This window comes from Nanorana parkeri, unplaced genomic scaffold (assembly GCF_000935625.1).
Source record: "Nanorana parkeri isolate BGI_ZX_2015 unplaced genomic scaffold, ASM93562v1 scaffold210, whole genome shotgun sequence".
Lineage (NCBI taxonomy): Eukaryota > Metazoa > Chordata > Amphibia > Anura > Dicroglossidae > Nanorana > Nanorana parkeri.
Genome location: NW_017306478.1, coordinates 1211005 through 1222321, shown reverse-complemented (window position 1 = coordinate 1222321; position 11317 = coordinate 1211005). Strand labels below are relative to the sequence as shown.

At 44.2% G+C, this 11317-nt stretch overlaps 1 protein-coding gene across 2 annotated transcripts in view; it reads left to right on the top strand.

The window, feature by feature from the left end:
• The window catches only part of DYM (dymeclin), a 300965-nt gene that overhangs the window by 48509 nt on the left and 241139 nt on the right, over nucleotides 1-11317 (top strand). For both annotated transcript variants that reach the window (XM_018555737.1, XM_018555736.1), the window contains exon 6: nucleotides 10316-10388. In XM_018555737.1, coding sequence (XP_018411239.1) covers nucleotides 10316-10388 — 73 coding nt within the window. The remainder of the gene's footprint in view (nucleotides 1-10315; nucleotides 10389-11317) is intronic.

Sequence of the window (11317 nt, the reverse complement as noted above, 5' to 3'; positions counted from 1 at the left end):
GGGGGGGGGCGTTTGTTATCCTTTGCGGATGCTTGGACAGCTTGTAACTCGGACACTACAAACAGGACTTTTGCTCTCTGCTTTCTCCTCTGCTTCTAACCCCCAACCTTTCTGTGTCACCGCACAGGTCTCCATTGAGCCTTCTTCTGGATCATGGTGTTCCATTTCCTTTGGCAGGATGGTTCCAGGGGTGTTATGCCAACAAGCTCCCAAGCATAAACGGGGCATTTGCCCCACTGTGGCTGTTTGCCAGTGTCCAATCCTCCTGTAGGTGGTATAATAACCCAAAAAGTTAAGACTTTCTGCATCCCTCAATGGACTTATTGGAAAGCATTTACAAGTACAATTATCCTATTTTATCTATAACTAGTAGAACTATGAAAAGCATGACTCTGGATGGAAAATGGTGGGGCAGCCCTTTGCTCAGTGCTGACGTTCTACCTTTTTTTACATTTTTGAGAGATTGAGGGCAGAGAACCGCTGTCAGCTTTTATTGCGGCCAGTGACCCCATTAGGGAGATTTATTTGTCCCAGTGATCACTGAGACTAAAAATGAGTGAAAGTCCAAAATTTCGATTTGTTACCAGAACCGTAGTTAAAGGAATATTTTCCAAAGGGAGGAGGAGTTCTGGTTACAACTGTCTAAACGATTGCCCTCACTTCCTGATCTGACTACAGGGCATGAAGTGAAGGGAAATCTCCCTAACAGGGCACAAATGGCAACATATAAACTGACTGGTTTTAACCTTTTCCTTTTGCTATCCATAAAAAAAAACCCCCGAAAAACCAACAAAACCGTTTTGACTTTATATAAACTTTGACTGCAGAGATCCCCAGCCTTGCTGTCTGGCAGGGGCGCCTAAAACGAAAGGGTGGCTGAACAGAATTCCCAAAATATTGGCAAGTAAGACTGTTGACATAACTAGTCACATTTATGTGTTCCTATACAAATAGCATACCTTTCAGATCTGTCTGTGTAGCTGGAGCCTTCTCAGGCTTTTCTATCAATTTACAAGTTACAGGAAACCCTGTCTGTCCCCTCAGAAGACTAGGGACAGACTGAGCTACCTCTAATTAACATACAGTGCCTCCAGATCTTTTAACCCTTTGTTAGGACAGACCGTGTTGAAATCTAGTTTACAACTACAGCTCTGCCAGCACATATTATTTTAACATTAACTAGCCCAGCCCACATTTGCATTTCAGAGGAACACACAATACAGAGAACAACTTTTCCTTTAGAATAGATCATGTATTGTGCAAGTAGCAAATAAAAAAAAGTTTGTTATGCTATGTGAATGAGAAACATGTAACAAAAATAAAATATGCATTATGCCAATTTGAGGGCTGGTTCCCACCAGCCTCAGTGCATTCCGGCACGATTTCTGGCTGGAACGCACTGGATCGCATTCCGGCCGGCTCACTCTGTTTTGGGGCGGGAGGGGGCGTGGTGGTGCATTGAACTCAATGGCACCGCAGCCACGCCCTCCGGCCCCAATGCGATCAGCCGCACCTGGACGCGTGGCTTATCCGTGCCTGCGTCCGGTCTGGTGCAGTCAGAAAAAATAGTGCGTGCACTATTTTTTTCTGACTGCACCAGACAGGAACGCAGACACATCAGTGCCACGCGTTACTGTGCAGCCGATTGCATTGCGGCCAGAGGGCATGGCTGCGGTGCCATTGAGTTCAATGCACCACCACGTCCCCAGCCGCGTCCTTCCATAGGGATGTAGACTGCCTCACCTGTCCCTCCCGGAAGTAGGTACCTGCACGGTCGGGTACTCCATACCAATGTGGACGCCCATGTGAATGAGACCTAAGACAATCATTATCCGGCGCTTATTAAGTAAGAAGCGGAATCTGCATATATAATATGCATAGATGACTGTTGCAATGGCCATATAAAGTATGGTCACAACCTATTCACCTCAGTAACTTTTTAGACGTAATGCATAGATAAGCTGATTTACATTATTATGTTATCAGGTACATCGATAAACCTTGAAAAGGCTACAGTCTGCGGTTGGGCATGGTTGCCATTGAGCGTATTTTTGTTGGCGAATACATTTCCAGTCTGGAGCCCAGTTAGTCCAGCGGCAGACATGTAATCTCTTAATAATTTTGTCATTCTTATATTTGTGTATAAAGTAAAAGGCAGTGGTGGCTCCAGTCATCTGGTCAGACTGTTTACAGTGTGACATTTGCGTCCTCCGCACGTAGCTCGGCATCAGGGTGACCTCAGCTAATGGTATCAATTTCTGAGGCCTGAGAGGAAATCCACGGGGAGCTCTGGGCGCCTTATTGTAGTGAATACAATACATACTTTGCATTGCTAACTATATTTCATAGCATCACTTGCTGCTGGGTCCGAATTAATTTCTGTGATTTCATAATATGTTTGCTTTCCTGTATGGCAGGCGAATTGTTTTGTTTGCTTTCTTTTCCTACGTTTAGATAAAGTGTTACCTTCCTACTTTGGCGCCTTATAATTACATTTTAAGAATGGACTTCTGGAAGAATATTGACACGTAATATATTAAATGCCGCCTTCACCCGTAAAGCTGAACTCCAGGCACCCATCTCTCTCTCTCTCCTTACCAAACTTGGTTAACAAGTATAGCTAAAATCTCCTTTTACTTGCCTAATTAGAAGATAGGAGACTCTGAACCTGGTGGCTAACATGACCACAGATTTAGATCTGTGATCACGTTAGCCACCAGGTTCTGAGTCTCCTATCTTCTACCCTTCTGCATTATAGGGGCCTTCTTTGGGTGTCCATGTCCCTGCCTAGGTGATGTAGACACTTGATATTAGCTGTCCAATTGAGGACCCCATATAGCTATAAGTAAGCAGAGCTGATGACTCTCCCTTTTACTGGAAACAGAACAGAGCTGGTTTCCAATTGGGTGCCTTGCATGTGGAGGAAGTAACACAGGGCCCCCTCTCGGCTTTGATGATTGGAGACCTTGGCAGTCCTTGTGATGACATCAGGGGCAAAGAGTAGCATTCACTCACACTTGGAGGTAAAGAGAAAAAAAATCGACAATCTCAATACAAATTAGTAAATGAAACATGAGATTGTAGTCCAGCATGTGAGTGAGCTTGGAGCGGTGACTACTTTACAACACACACAGGGACCATGGGGAACAAAAGTAGCTCCCACAACTCCCAAAAGTAGCTCCCACAGCTCCACAGGGACCATGGGGAACATAAGGTGCTCTGTAGATCCTTAAATCATCTCTGAATTGGTGCTGACACTGTCCTTCCTTCTGGAGGGTGACTACTTTTGTTCCCATGGTCCCGGTGTGTGTTAAGTAGTCACTGCTCCAAGCTCAGTCCTGTGATGGACTACAATTTCATGTTTTTAGTTAGCTAATTTGTATTGAAGGTATAGTCCATCACAGGAGTGAGCTTGGGGCTGTGACTACTTTACTACACAGAGGGACCATGGGGAACAAAAGTAGCCCCTTCCAGAAGGAAGGACAGTGTCGGCACCAATTCAGAGATGATATGAGGATCTACAGCCGAGTGATACACAAATAAGATACATTATTGTCAATAGTTAAGGTGCTTGGATGTATTTTTATGATTGAACTCCGGAGTTTAGTGTCACTTTAACTTGTTTTCTGGACACTCTTTATTCTGTTTTAATCTATAGCTTTGTTTTCCCCCGTTTCTTCCTCCTTCCGTTTGTTGTGGCCCCACCCACATGTGTCCATTTTAATAATCTGACAGGTGAAGTGACCAGTAATGTAGCCGAGGACCCAAAATTATGTTGAATTTTTAAGACTTGGTATGAGAAGAACATTACAAATGGATCTTGACAAGATGATGATCTGGCTAGTCAGTCAAGGAACATGGGCAGTACCTGACAGTTTTAACTGCATTTTATGTAGAATAGTGACAGATTAGTAAAATATGAGACCGGATTAACTTTATTGGTTTAAAGCAGGCAAACATTCCCCTCCTCCAGAAGGCCTCACCGTAGTACTTCTAAGTTGTGCAAATCATAATGTAATAGGCAGAGGAAGTCCAACTCCCGCTGTACTTCTTGTTCGCTCTGGCTGTAATTTTCGGCCACAGCTCCGCCTCTCTCTCCTCCTCTCCATTCACAAAACACACTACTCCAACCTCTGTTTTCTGAATGGCAAGGAGGGCCAGCGGTGACGATGGGATCATAGCGCTAAGGTGTATGAAACATGCGGTGCCAGGAAGTACAGTGGTTGCTGGACTTCACCATATCAACAAAGGACTTAGAAGTATGCCTTCATGTCAGTGAGGTCCTCCTAAGGAAGGAGGAAGTTTACCTGCTTTAAACCTGGGAAGGTAAATGGCAATCCTGCCTGGAGTGCATTTACATTACATTGAGATTATGGAATAGCCTCCCTGTACATTAAATTGAATGCAGTAGGGGAAAATGGAGCTGTAATGTGGAAGTAGTGGTTATAGATTTCTCCAAATCCCAGCTGCCCTCTCTTAGTCTGGACAGCTTGTCTTGGCTTGGCAGTGTGGTGAATATTACACTAAACATAAGGGAAAGTACGGCATAAAGAGAAGAATACAATGAATTACATCATAAGTGTTACCCTCATATAATTGAAACTTTTTTCTGCCCCAAAAGGTTTTCCTTTTAAACTATGAAACACCCTATCACAGATCGTAATAGCAAACAATGATTTTCTTATGGCACCCAAAGTTGTAATCAGCAAAGATAGTATGATGTTTTTCTGGATCCATGAGGCACAATTGACTGCTTTATGGGGTCAGAAAGAAGGATATTTTCCTTTTTTTGTTTTTTTCTTCCCCCCCCCCCATGGAGGTGTAAAATTTGACCATAATACCCCCTAGACATTTTTTGTGTACCTCTAGCCCAAATCATGGTTCAGTTTATATGTGGGTGTACATTTGTTATTTTCCAGCCTATGTTTGCTGGTTGCTGCAGATGATCTTAAAGGTATTCTGTTGCTAAATTAAAAAGTATTCTTTTAAAAAAGGGCCGTCTATAAAGGAAAAGGTTAATACTCACTTGTGCCTCCCATCTTCGCTTTGTTGCAGAACTACAGTGGCTGAAAAATCTTCAGCACCTGAAACTTTTGAAAGTGGCAGATGCCTGGTCACCCTTTGCACACTGGTTCCATCCATTGCCCCCCATGTCACTACAGCATAAAGTGGTGATGTAGGGACAGGGTCACAGAAGCCCCGGTGTGCAGATGCTTCTGGATGCAGGGCATACACAGTACAACTCAGCAGTGTCAGAAGAGAAGCTGCTCCTGCAGTCAAGTCTGAAGAGCTTTTGTTTGTTGAAGAACTTGCGAGCAATGGCAGGAGTTGTCCCTCTGAACCCTGGAAGAAGCAGTGTGAGGGGGTTACTGCTATCCTGAACTCGGGCCTTGAAGCTGCTGTTGGGTCTAAAGAGATGTCTGCAGGGATTAGTGTTTGGGAGCTAAGTAAAGGTTTAGCAGAGTTGGCAGGAGTGAGCCCTAGTAAGGAGCAAATGGCTTGTTCAAAGTGTATTCTTGAAGGATAGCAGACAGTCAAAATTTGCATGTGGAATAAAGGAGTGCCTGATGTACATAGTTATGTGAGAGGTGCTGCTGCCATCCAACCACTGCCATAGAAAGAACTCCCAGCCTTTTGAGAGGTTGGGTTTGGTTCCCTTAGCCCAGGGTGTAGCCAAACTCCAGCCCTCGAGCTGTAGTGAAACTACAAATCCCATGATGCATCTCTCTCCGGGAGTCATGTCTGTGAGAATCCTGCAATGCCTCATGGGATTTGTAGTTCCACCACAGCTGGAGGGCCGGAGTTTGGCTACCCCCCTCCCTTAGCCATTAAAAAAAGAACGTGTGCATGAGACCCTATATGTCTTGTCCATTGAGGCTGAGAGACTAGAACAGGGGTGGACAACTCTGGACCTTCAGCTGTTGTGGAACTACAAGTCCCATGAGGCATTGCAAGACTGACAGTTACAGGCATGACTCCCATAGGCATGATTTCTATTTAAAGCACAGCCGGAGGGCCAGAGTTGGCAACCCCTAGACTAGAAGCTTTACAGCTAAATGTATGAAGCTTCTAACAGTTAATGCCTTTTGCACCTTTCTCTCCCGTTCTGTATTGATAAATTCCTAACAGCCCTCCCTTTTATGAATCAGTAACTCTTCACATATACTTTACATGCAGACTTCTCCCCATTTACACTACTTAAACCTGCCCAGGACTGGGAAGTGTAAACACTGCTGAGAGCTGGTGGCCCCTGCGGTTGTGCGCTGCTGGCAGCCATAGCAAATTATGTTTGGAGTGTTTGCCGAGACCGTCAATTCCCATCAGAATGTAAATCCTACCTGGCCCTGGACTGGCTGGGGCCGTGCTAATGGGGAAAAGGTATTAATAAAGCTAAGAGAGGATATTGACTCTTTAAAGTGACCCTTACCATTCCTATTGCTATGATCGTCACAGTACCTGTGCATAGAGACTATTGTAAGCGCTGCATTGCTTCCTCTGACCTGTCGCAGCTCTCTAGCAATCCCTAGATAGCAGCTGTGAAAGCTCTGTGTAAAATATCAACTTACTTACTCTACTTTTAGTGTTTTTTGCCAATTTCTCTGCTCTGTGTCTCTCCCAAATATAATGCTGGAAGATCAATACAGAGCTAATTTTAGAAGATGAAGAATCCGCTGCAAGTGGTTGGAGACCAGCAAAAACAAGACGGGCCCCAATTATAGAGCCCATATTGCTTCCTGCTCTGTGCCATATACCGCAATAGGGCTGCAGCGAATGATTATTTTCATATCGATTCGTTGGCAGATTATTTATTCGATTGATTGGTTGCATAAAAAAAAAATCTCTCTCCCTCTCTACATCAATTAATCGATAATGAGAATAGTTGCCAACTGTTCTCATAATCGATTAGTTGTTGCAGCCCTATACCGCAATCTTGGTTAACTCCACGACTTGCATTTTACGGCCCATTCATAAATGGCAGGCCAGGCTGTTGAGCCTCCAGTGTCCCATTTCTCTGCGTTATGCATAAAAGAGAGCTCCTTGACTGGAAGAAAGCTGGCCATGTTTCTTTGACCGCACAAATGACTATATTCTCCCATCATTTCTTTTTCCCAAACTCATTCATATGACAAAGTCTTGAGAGCAGTGACGGGTTCTTGCTGTGTTTACAACTTTAATGCAGAAATTCTATCCGACCTTGCCTGTGCAGTAACTTCCCTTGGCACCTGGGTAATGGGGAGATTTGTAACTGATTAGTAGTCTAGGGCTGGGGGGTTTCTTTTTGTAAAGTGTACCTGTCCTTTTAAACGCAGCTCTCTGAAACAAGTTTTTTTTTGTTTTTGTTTGAATAAGCTTTCAAAATGTCTAATTTTGAGTTTGGCCGCATCAAATGTTATTAAAATGGTTCTAAAGTCCCAGCAAATCCTCTCCTGTTAGAACATCAGCATTGTAATAGGAATATATACTGGAGATGTATCTGATAATACAATCAAAGCTTACTGGAAAAATCCCTTTAGTGAGTGCTGCCTTCAATCTGCCCATCACTTCCAAAAACTTCCTGGATTCCCAGTGTGCTTTGCGTCTCTTTCCCTGCTGCCTGATGTGATGCAATCTAGATTTCTCAAGCTACATCTCCCACCATGCATTACTTCCAGCAAGCAATGATAATGTTACATTGTTCAGACGTTGAGTTATAGTTCAGCTGGCAAGCTCTGTAAGAGTGACACAAGGAAATGCATATTCTCAGTGCTGAGTGATGTTGTGTCAGTGCATTGAGGGAGTACATCCTAAGGGCATCTTCAGTAAGTAAGTGTACAAACTTCTAGCTGGATATTAGGATTGGAATAGAACTTATGGAAATTGAATATAGAAAAACAGATTTATTTTTAGTTTTTCACCATAGATTCCTCTCATAAGCTTCCTAGCTCTGTGCAGGCATATCATCAGCACCTGGGGTTCTCTACGACCTCTCGGTTTCATCTCTGCTGGCTGCACAGCTTAGAGATTGATATAGAAATACAGATTTAGTTGTTTTTTTTTACCATAAATACCCTTTTTAAAGCGGACCTTTACCCATATCTTCAAAATAACAACAATTACACCTGTAGAAATATTTAGTAATGACAATTTACAAAAAGATACTTCTAGATAAATGCAGTTTTTTTTATTCTTTGCAGACCTTATTTTTCTTTTCTTCTCTAATCATCTCAGGGCCGGTGCACACCTGGGCGATCTGTGACTGCGCGGCAATCGTGCACGATACCATGCAGTCATGGAGTCGCCCATCACCGCCGATCATGCTGTAGGTGCCTTTATTTTCTAATGGCACCCCAGTCGCACCACGCGGATTGCGCAGTTTCCCGCCGCGATTCCGCCCGTGTATTCGACCATCCGCGCGCCGTGTATCGCAAAACAAAGGTACATGTAGCCTTATTCTGTGGTTGCCGCACGGGATGTACCCCATTGAAATCAACGGGGCTGCTCGGCAATCGTGTACGACCGTACGATCATAGGACCACCTCATGGTGGCCATTTTCTCTAAGGGCAGATTAATCCATCTCCCTTTACTTCCTGGAACTCTGGCACATGTGACTAGGAAATGTGGTCATGCACATCATCTCCGGGGAGGAAAATTCCTTTCCCTGAGATCTCATGAGATTACAGAAGAGTTTTCCCAGCAATGCTCTGGATGCAACACTTGGGCACATTACATCACTTATGCCCAAGAGAACCAGGAAGTAGAAAACAAGAAATTGTAAGTAAAAGAAAAATATGTTTAATGAATGTAAGAGGCTTTCGTATCAGCGTGCCGAGCTGCATATTGATGGGATTTTTAGTCAAAGGTCTGCTTTAAAAGGCTTCCTTTCCCTGCGCAGGCATATCATCAGCACCTGGGATTCTCTTTGACCTCTCGGTTTAATCTCTGCTGCCTGCACAGTTCAGAGGTGAATATAGAAATACAGATTTATTTTTAGTGTTAATGAATGTGCGGACATATACACGTACAATTTCACTTTTTTGCGTTGCTCTTGTTTGTGTTTTGTCCGAGAACTAGGCTAGACTTTCAATGTGCGTTTAGTCATGGAACCCATTTCATGCTCGCTTTGTGCAGAGTACTGTTTGAAATAACACAGGCAGCGGAGTTTTTAGAGCCATTGAAGAGTTACGAGCTATGGAAAGCCCCTTTTCACTCCATTCTGATATTTTCCTTACCTCCCTCTCGCTCCTAGGGGAGCCTGCACACTCTTAATTCCTCTTCAGCTTTGACAGCAGCAAAGCGCTGATCCAGCTCCAGAGGAAGCGTCTTATAAAAATCACCGCGCGGAATACTCAAGGGGAAGCTGGGGCCTGCCAGCTTCTGCCCCACAAAAATGTTTGGCAAAACACGTGAAAGATGCCACTCGAGGTCAGGCCGAGACAGAGGCTGCGAGCAGCCAATTGGAAAAATGTCTATATGGAGCTGAATCATCCAGAAAAGCGTACGAAGGACTGAATCACCGGGCACAGGGATGTGTCGGGAGAAGCCGCCCCTGTGAATGGCCCGTTTGTTTTTTAGGGCACGGGCTGAGTGGTTGACACCAAGGCTCAAGCACTAATGGAAATGTCATTAAATGGAAGTGTTTGTTTGTAGCAAGGCCTGGATTTTCATAACTCAGAACAGTGCTATCCTTGTAAATTACCTGGATTCACCCGCCGTTCTAGATAGTAAACCGCCTGCCGGGGTATTACCAGATCTGTTTGTGTCTTCAGTGATTGATTAGAAGTGTTTTCACCAAGCAACATTTAGTTTTTTCTCATTTAATATTAGTTTAAAGCAAATCTTTACTAAACAAAGTTTGATTAAAGATCCTTATGCTTAAAGGAGAACTCCAGAAAAATGTAAAAATTAACCCTTGCAGTGGGGCAGAATTGAGGCTCTGTAGAAGAGTAACTCTATCCCCCATTAATAAGATTGTACTAATTTCATGGTGAAGTAGGAATAGAACATGAGGGATGCAGGGACTGGCGCTGCTTCAATATCTTAGACGCAGTCACTGCATTGGACCTTCATAATCCTATATGTTAGCACACTTGTGGACAGAGAGAAATCCTCCAGTGTAGTTCCTGGAGGATGAGACTTCTTTGTACTGGACATGACATGTGGTGGAGCTGGGAACTCAGCTGCAAAGATCTTGGGGGTTCCTGAGAGATAGGAGGCCAACACTCATATCTGAAATACTAGTATTGGTGGAATCTGATTAAAGCGTTCTTTCATTTCAGCGTGCTGCAATAATTACAAATGTTCATAATCTTCATGTCATTTGTTTCTTTCTTACAGAGTCAGAAATAGAAGATCTTATAGAGGAACTGCTCTTTTGCCTCATCCATCTGATCGTGGAGGTTCCTCTTCTGTAAGTACCACCAACTTTATATTTGTGAATGTTTGATGCAAGAGATCAGATGACTCTTTTGTTTAGGTTGGGAACTAATATTGCGGGGACAGTCTCTACACACTGATGGTGAGAATATTACACAGGGAATAACTTGTTGTTAAGGAGAATGCTGGCAGCCAGGTTTGGTTGCGTTTGCAAAAAGGTGATGCATATTTGTTTTCAAGGCATGGTCCCCTATCACCAGTAGCAGTTCTAACTCTTCGGTGGTTGACCAAACACAATTTGCATTGCTTTCTATCTAATATGCCATGCACATTATTCTAAAAACATCTGATGTGTGGCTGTTTCAGGGCTTGTACAGCACAGAGCTGGGATAAGCACAGTCATCTAAACTCAAGTTGGTGCAGTCACATCTCTATCCCCTTCTTCATCTGGCCAATCACAAAGCAAACAACCCCAGGCTCCATTTTGTGACTGGGCAGGAGGAGAAGGTGACAGAGATGTGACAGCAGCGCTGAGGTCTATTAGATCTGCAGGACTACAGCCGGAGTAGGCACTGAAAATCAGCGGGAGCCGGACTTCAATTTGCAGGTGTACTAAAGATCTTGGGGTTGAAGGAGCAAGATTATGGCAGTTCAGTTTACAGCTAGGAGGGGCTTCTGTAGTAAGTAGGGCCGCAACAACTAATCGACTAAATCAATTGTAATCGATTATTTAAAAAGTTGTCAACGTTTTCAATCATCGTTTAATCGGCTTCCGATTAGTTGGCCCTGTTCACGGCTCCACACACGATAGGTGCCGCACCGCCTCCCCACCTCACGCGGGCCGCTGCCAGACCTGCCCGCCCGCATCCATGCTCCCCATCCCGCACCTCCTCCCTGCCTCACGCTCACTGCCCGCCCACATCCACGATCGGCACAGGGATGCGGGGAGAAGAAGTAAGGAGG